General features: G+C 52.8%; 1 protein-coding gene across 1 annotated transcript; it reads left to right on the forward strand.

Annotated features, from left to right (window-relative positions):
* The first annotated feature begins 1,069 nt into the window (after positions 1 to 1,069).
* LOC132836156 (barrier-to-autointegration factor B-like) lies at positions 1,070 to 7,012 on the forward strand. The gene is made up of 2 exons (XM_060855482.1): positions 1,070 to 1,240; positions 6,765 to 7,012. Exons 1-2 carry the CDS (start codon positions 1,118 to 1,120, stop codon positions 6,909 to 6,911), a joined length of 270 nt encoding a protein of 89 aa, XP_060711465.1. The 5' UTR covers positions 1,070 to 1,117; the 3' UTR covers positions 6,912 to 7,012.
* Positions 7,013 to 7,454: the final 442 nt, after the last annotated feature.

Consider the following 7,454-nt stretch of genomic DNA (forward strand, 5'->3'; position numbering starts at 1 on the left):
GTGTAGGAGGAGAGTTGTGTTGTGAGCCTTTGGAGGGGCTTTCCTGTGTGTTCAGTTCCTCTGCTCCCGACCTTCCCTGCTCAGGGTTTGCTTTCATTTGCTGAGTTTTGTTTTCACTCTGGATGTGTTTTGTTTTATTTGAGTTCAGCCTCTGAGGGCAGGAGACTCCCTCCCTGTGCATTACTGAAGCAGAGTTGGGGAGTTTCCGACCTGCTGCTGGTCCTCTTCCTTGACTTTCTGTAGGCAGGTTCTGGATCAGTGGTGCTGGAAGAGCACAGCAGGTCAGGCAGCATCCAGGGAGCAGCGAAATCAACGTTTCGGGCAAAAGTCCTTCATCAGGAATAAAGGCAGTGAGCCTGAAGCGTGGAGAGATAAGCTAGAGGAGGGTGGGGGTGGGGAGAGAGTAGCATAGAGTACAATAGGTGAGAGGGGGAGGGGATGAAGGTGATAGGTCAGGGAGGAGAGGGTGGAGTGGATAGGTGGAAAAGGAGCTAGGCAGGTCGGAAAAGTCCGGACAAGTCACGGGGACAATGCTGAGCTGGAAGTTTGGAACTAGGATGAGGTGGGGGGAGGGAAAATGAGGAAGCTGTTGAAGTCCACATTGATGCCCTGGGGTTGAAGTGTTCCGAGGCGGAAGATGAGGCATTCTTCCTCCAGGCGTCTGGTGGTGAAGGAGGCCCAGGACCTCCATGTCCTTGGCAGAATGGGAGGGGGAGTTGAAATGTTGGGCCACGGGGCGGTGTGGTTGAAGGCAGGTTCCACAGTGAGAGTGAATTCCCTACCTGCAGCACTTCAAGAAGGCAGCTCACCGCCCCACCCCACCCCACCCCACCCCACCTTCTCAAGGGGTAACTAGGGACAGGCTATCAATGAGGAAAAAGGGCTCATGCCCGAAACGTCGATTCTCCAGCTCCTTGGATGCTGCCTGACCTGCTGCGCCTTTCCAGCAACACAGGCTATCAACGGCCACCCAGCAACACCCAAGTCCCACAGACGAATATAAAAAGCCGCCTGTGATTTTGTTTATTTAGACTTAGTGAAATTTGACCATCTGGAGGTGTTGATTTTGTGTGTGTGTGTGTGTATTCGTTGTTTCCCAGCACAGGGACACAGCAGGATGACCACATCGCAGAAACACCGGGATTTTGTGGCTGAGCCCATGGGAGAGAAGTCGGTCCGGTGCCTAGCGGGAATCGGCGAGGTCCTTGGGAGACGGCTGGAGGATCAGGGATTCGACAGGGTAGGTGGAGACTGGCAGGTGATGGCGTACTGGGATTATCTTTAGACTATCAATCCAGAGACTCTGATGATATCCTGGGAACCCGGGTTCAAATCTGAATTCTATTAAAATACACTTGGGCTCGGCAGCAGATTCCCAATCCTCCGACTGAAGAAATTCCTCCTCATCTCGGTTCTAACGTGTTCTCTCATTCTGAGACTGTGTTCTCTGCTCCTAGTCTCTCCCACCGCCGACGACATTTCTCGATAATTTTGTAAGTTTCCTTCAGACCGTCCTTTATTTTTCTAAACACCATCCAGTACAGACCCAGAGTCCTCAACTGTGTCTCAGATGACAAGCCCTTCATACCCAGGGCCGTTCTTGGACCCCTCTCCAAGGCCAGCACACCTTTCCTTGCATACAGGGAGCTTCGAAATACAATCTGACCAGGGCCTAATGCAGCCTCGGCAGTACGTCGCTCCTCTTGGCTAACGTATTTGCCTTCCTCACTGCCAGCTGGACCTGCATGTTAACCTCAGGGAATCCTGGTCTGGGACTCCCAAATCCCTTTGTGTTTCAGACTTCCGAAGCCTTTCCCCATTTAGAAAATAGTCTCAGCCTCCACTCTCCTTAACAAAAGTGCATAACCTCACACTTTCCCACTCACTTGGGCCTATCTAAGTCCTTCTGCTGCCTCCCTGCTTCCTCAACGCTCCAGCACAGAAACAGGCCTTTCAGCCCGTCTCATCCGTGCTGGCCAGGTTTCCTCAACCGAACCAGTTCCACCTGCCCATGTTTGGCTCCATATCCCTCTAAACCCTTCCTAGCCATGCGCCTGTCCAAAAGTCTTTCAAGTGTTGTATTTATGGTTCCTCAACTCTACCCGCACAAGTTGTACGCCTTCTGAGACTGTCGTGATTGATAGAATGTCTCTGGTGTGGAAGCAGGCCATTTGACCCATCGAGTCATCACTGACCCTCTGAAGCCATGCAAGCCTGCCTTATCCCTGTCACCTTGTATTTCCCCCATGGCAGGTCTGCCCTAACCTGCACATCTTTGGAAGGAAGCCCACGCAGACACTGGGGAGAATGCGCAAACTCCACTCAGACAGTTGCCGGAGAGTGGAATTGAACCCGGGTCCCTGGTGCTGCGAGGCAGTGCTGCTAATCACTGAGCCACTGTGCCCCCCACCTCTTGCTATCGAGTTAATTTCATTTCTAAGTTATAAGATAATCCTGCCCAGCTCCCTGTCCTTGGATAGAGCGTGTATCTTTGATATTTAGTTCCTAGCCCCAATCTCCTTGCAGCTAGGTCTGTAGGATCCCCACCACATCATTGCTGCACTTTGATGTGTCTAATGAGCCCATCTACTGTGTATTTAAGTAAAACACCCTCTGTGTTGCTTTGACTGCACCCTGCTTCTCATAGCTGTCCCCTGCCTGAAGTGAAAGCCCTGACCTATGACTTGTTCTGGAAACTTTAATTCCCTCTGCTGGGTGCTATCTACCCCTTCAACTTTTTCCCGTGACTTTCCAAGCAAGTGAACCCACCGCCTCCGAACTGTGGAGTTTCACTCCATGTCTCCAGTGGCGGTTAGGCGATTCACAAGATCGCTGGTCCTAGAGTGAGTCCGGTCTCTTCAGAACAGCACCCCCGTGTGCTGGTTCTCATGAATTCGAACCGTCTCTCCCAGGCCAATCTTTGAGCCACGGGTTTCCCTCTCCAGTCTTGTTGACCCTGTGCCAATGTTAGGGATGAACGCACGATTGTTCACTTTGGAAGTAACAACAAGGCAGCCCATCTTCCCTGTTCTGAATGAGCTCTTCAATCCCCGTGTCCCTCCCTTTGTCAGCCCCTGTAACGCTTTGCAATGGGGCTCCTTCAGTCCGGCGCGCGGACGCACACCCCTCCTTCACATCTGGTGTCGGGAATTCCAGGATGTTGTTCTTAAGCTGGATTTACCGGGATGTTGCTGGGAACAGAGTCTGAGGTATAAGGAGAGGCCGGGACTCCCCTTTGACTGGAGTGTAGGAGATCGAGAGGTGACCTCATCGAGGTCTTTCAAATCATGAGGGGGTACAGATAAGGTCTTGTCTTGAAGGTGGGGGCTGGTATTTCAAGACCAAGGGGCATATTTTAAAGGTGAGAACAAAGATTTGAAAAAGAGACACAGGGTCAATTTTCTTATACAATGGTTTGTGTGCAGAGTAAACGTCCTGAGGAGGTGTGGGTACAGTTGCAACATTTGGATAAGGACATGAATAGGAAAGGGTTTGGACGGATTTGGGCCAAGAGCAGGCAGCTGGGAGTAGTTTAGTTTGGGATGAAGGTTGGCATGGATACGTTGGGCCGAAGGGTCTGTGTGACGCAGGAGACTGGCTGTCCTAGAACCGCAAACAGTCTCTCCTTGTATCCTTTGTTGTAACGCCTCATTACTTTGAATATCTTGATTACATCTGCATAATCATAGCCTGGGGTCCTCCTCCTAAATCTCCCTCGTTTTGTCCTACGTTTTAGGGCCTTAACAACAGACATATATGGGCATATGTTCAACAGTGGTTAGCACTGCTGCCTCACAGCGCCAGAGACCTGGGTTCAATTCCCGCCTCAGGCGACTGTTTGTATGGAGTTTGCACGTTCTCCCGTGTCTGTGTGGGTTTCCTCCAGGTGCTCCGGTTTCCTCCCACAGTCCAAAGATGTGCAGGTTATGTGAACTGGCCATGCTAAATTGCCCGTAGTGTTAGGTAATAGGTAAAATGTAGGAGAATGGGTGGGTTGTGCTTCGGCGGGTCAGTGTGGACTTGTTGGGCCGAAGGGCCTGTTTCCACACTGTAAGTAATCTAATCTATACGTACAGAAGAGATGTCCGTCCACCCCTTCTCCATTCGCGACCCACCCACCCCACTCCGTCCCCTCAGCAGGCTTGCCGTTTGGTAAGATTGTAGCTGTAAGTCACAGGAGGCAGCCCATTGGGCCCATCGAGCCTATTCTGCTGTTCCTCAGGCCCCCTTTCCTGGCCTTTCTCCCCATGATTGTTTGATTCCCTGACTGATCAAGATTCTCTGTCTCTGCCTCAAATCTGTCTTTGCCCTCACAGCTCCCTGGCAAAGAGTTTCAAAGACTCTCGACCCCTCTAGAGAAGAAATTCCTTCTCACCTCTGTCCTCACTGGTCCTGGCCCCTCCCAGGAGGGGAAGCACCCTCTCAGTATTGATCCTTTAAGAGACCTGTATGTTTCAGAGAGATCACCTCTCATCCTTCCATAATCCCAGCCAGTAAAGTCCCATTCCGTTTAGCCTTTGAGGGAGAGACGCTCCCTCTCCCCCCCAGGGATTACTCTAGTGACCTCACTGTGGCCTGTCCACAACTTTACACCGATCCAGCTCATCACTGCTCTCTGGGGAAAGAAACTTCTGCAGGCTAACACCCCACGGGGCTGGGGATGGTCATAGGGATGGACAGCACGGAAACTGACCCTTCGGTCCAACTCCTCCATGCTGACCCGATATCCCAACCCAATCTAGTCCCACCTGCCAGCACCCGGCCCATATCCCTCAACCCTTCATATACCCATCCAGATGCCTCTTAAATGTTGTCATTGTACCAGCCTCCGCCACTTCCTCTGGCAGCTCATTCCATACACGTACCATCCTCCTGTGTGGATAGAGTTGTCCCTTTTTAAATTTTCCCCCCCCCCCCCCCCCCCCCCCCAATCTTAAACCTATGTCTTCTAGTTGTGGACTCCACCCAGCACAGGGAAAAGACCATGGCTATTTATACTATTCACGCCCCCTCATGATTTTATAAACCTCTATAAGGTCACCCTTTGGCCTCCGACGCTCCAGGGAAAACCGCATCGGCCTATTCAGCCTGTCCAGGGGACGGCTGTAGGTTTTGCATGTGCTTTTTAAACCGTCAGGTTGGCAGATTTCCTTAAAGGGTATTGGGCCTCAGCCTGAGAGAATTGGTGAAATTGGCTTTAAGTTCTCGAATTATTATTTGAATTTAAATTCTGCCTGGGCGTGGTGGAATTTGATCCGGTCTGTCAACTCTTAGCCTCTGGGTTATTAGGTCAGTGATATTACCATCCATCTTCCCACTGCATTCCATCTCCCGGGAGGACCCTAATATCTGTGTGCAGCGCTCCGGATACCGCCTCGCTCTGACCCTGTGCGGTCGTTGTTTTTGCGCAGTCTCCCTCGTAGCATTTGCGTTTCCGCCCTTCGTCGCTCGCCAGCCCTGCGGGGGAACATCTTGAGGCGAACGCGAGGGGGGAATAGCAAGTGAGCACTCTGAGCGGGAGGAGGCCAACTGCCCCCCCCCCCCCCGGGCCTGCCCTGCCTTTCCATAAGATCGTGGCTAATCGTTTTGTGGACTCTGCTCCGTCCACCTGCCCGCTCACCATAATTCCTTTACTGTTTATAAACCTTTGTCTTAAAACCATTCAACATGGTAGTGTTACTGGGCAGGGAGTTCCACAGATTCCTAACCCTTAGAGTGAAGATGTACCTCCTCAGCTCAGCCCTAAACCTGCTCCCCAGTTTCCTCCCCTCCAGTGAAAACGATCTCCCTGCTTCTCTTGTATCTATCCCCTTCCACGTTTTCTATGTTTCTGTAAGACTTCCCCACCCCCACCTCACTATTCTAAACTCCAATGAGTATAGTCTTAGTCTACTCCATAATCCAACCCCTCCCGACTCTGGAGTTAATCTGGTAGACCTCCTCTGTAGCTCCAGGACATCCACCCTGGCATAAAGGAGACCGAAACCGCACACCATACTCCAGGGTATGGCCTGCCCAGCACCCTGTACAGCTAGAGGGGGGGTCGCTGAATGGGGGAAGCCTCAGAGTGCAAGACCATAGACCCCTGAGGGCAGGAGGCGGCAATGGCTGAAACTGCATGAGTGATACTCTCCTATTAGTGACTGTGGTGTAACGGATAAAGAGCCTGGGAGTTTACAGTTTTAAGAACAGCAGACTAGCACATTCTCCCCGTGTCTGTGTGCGGTTTCCTCCCACAGTCCAGAGATGTGCGGGTCAGGGTATATCAGCCACGCTGAATTGTCCCATAGCGTCCAGGGATGGGTTTGGGTAGCATACTCGTCGGAGGGTCAGTGTGGACATGTTGGGCTGAAGGGAACTGTTTCCACGCTGTTGGGATTTTATGAAGGGCTGTGTACAATTCTGGACACCGTCCTGGGGGCAGTGACAGGCTGGACGGATAAAGTGGGGAGGGGAGATGTAATCGAGGTGAGCGAGATCCTGGGTGGGTGGGTGGGGTCAGTCAGAGATGGTTCCATTGGCAGCAATACCCATAAAGCTGGGTCTCCGTTTTGAGAGGGGGGGTCGGGGAGAGCGGGGAACGGTGTCTGGGCCTGACCAGCCGAAGTTGTGACAGGCGCAGGATCTGGAGACTGAGACATTGGGCAGAACAGCTGCCTCTTTCATGTTGCACCGCTCCCTGGGAGGGGGGAGGAATTTGTCATTCCTGTCCTGCCTTGTGTTACAATGATATCTGTTTGCAACCCCCTTCCCTCCCCCTGCAGGCGTACGTGGTGCTGGGACAGTTCCTAGTCCTGAAGAAGAACGAGGAACTCTTCAAAGAATGGCTGAAGGACACATGCCAGGCTAACTCCAAGCAGTGCATCGACTGTCACACCTGTCTGCGGGAATGGTGTGACGCCTTCCTGTAAACCTCCTGGCCTCCACTCGCCCTCTCCCTTTATACTTTTATTGATATTAAAATGACGTTAACTTATAGCTCTGTACCCAGCACCCCACCCCACCCCCGCCATGTAATTTCATTGTACTCCCTCACCCTCTCTCTTTAGCGCTCTCCTTCCTTTAGCTCCCCTCCCCTTCCCCTCCCCCTCCCCTTCCCTCCCTCCCTCCTCTCTCCTCGCTCCCTCCCTCTCTCCTCGCTCCTCCCTCTCTCCTCCTCCCTCCCTCCCTCTCCCCTCTCCCCTCCCTCCCTCTCCCCTCCCCTCCCTCTCCCTCCCCCTCTCACGTGGTGGAGGGTGGGGGGGAAATTGCAATGGACAGGCTCCCAATCTAAGAATGACTGACCTGCAGGGACTGCTGTCCTGCAGCCCCCTGTCAATACACTGACCTCTCTCCTGGCATGACCACTTTTTAAAAGCCCCTGCCCCTTCTGAGTGACCCTGCTTCGCGCCCCCCCCCCCCCTCCTGTTCCAAGCACAGGTCCTCCACCGGATCGGGCAGAGTTCAGCGTGTGC

This window comes from Hemiscyllium ocellatum, chromosome 46 (genome assembly GCF_020745735.1).
Source record: "Hemiscyllium ocellatum isolate sHemOce1 chromosome 46, sHemOce1.pat.X.cur, whole genome shotgun sequence".
Classification (NCBI taxonomy): domain Eukaryota; kingdom Metazoa; phylum Chordata; class Chondrichthyes; order Orectolobiformes; family Hemiscylliidae; genus Hemiscyllium; species Hemiscyllium ocellatum.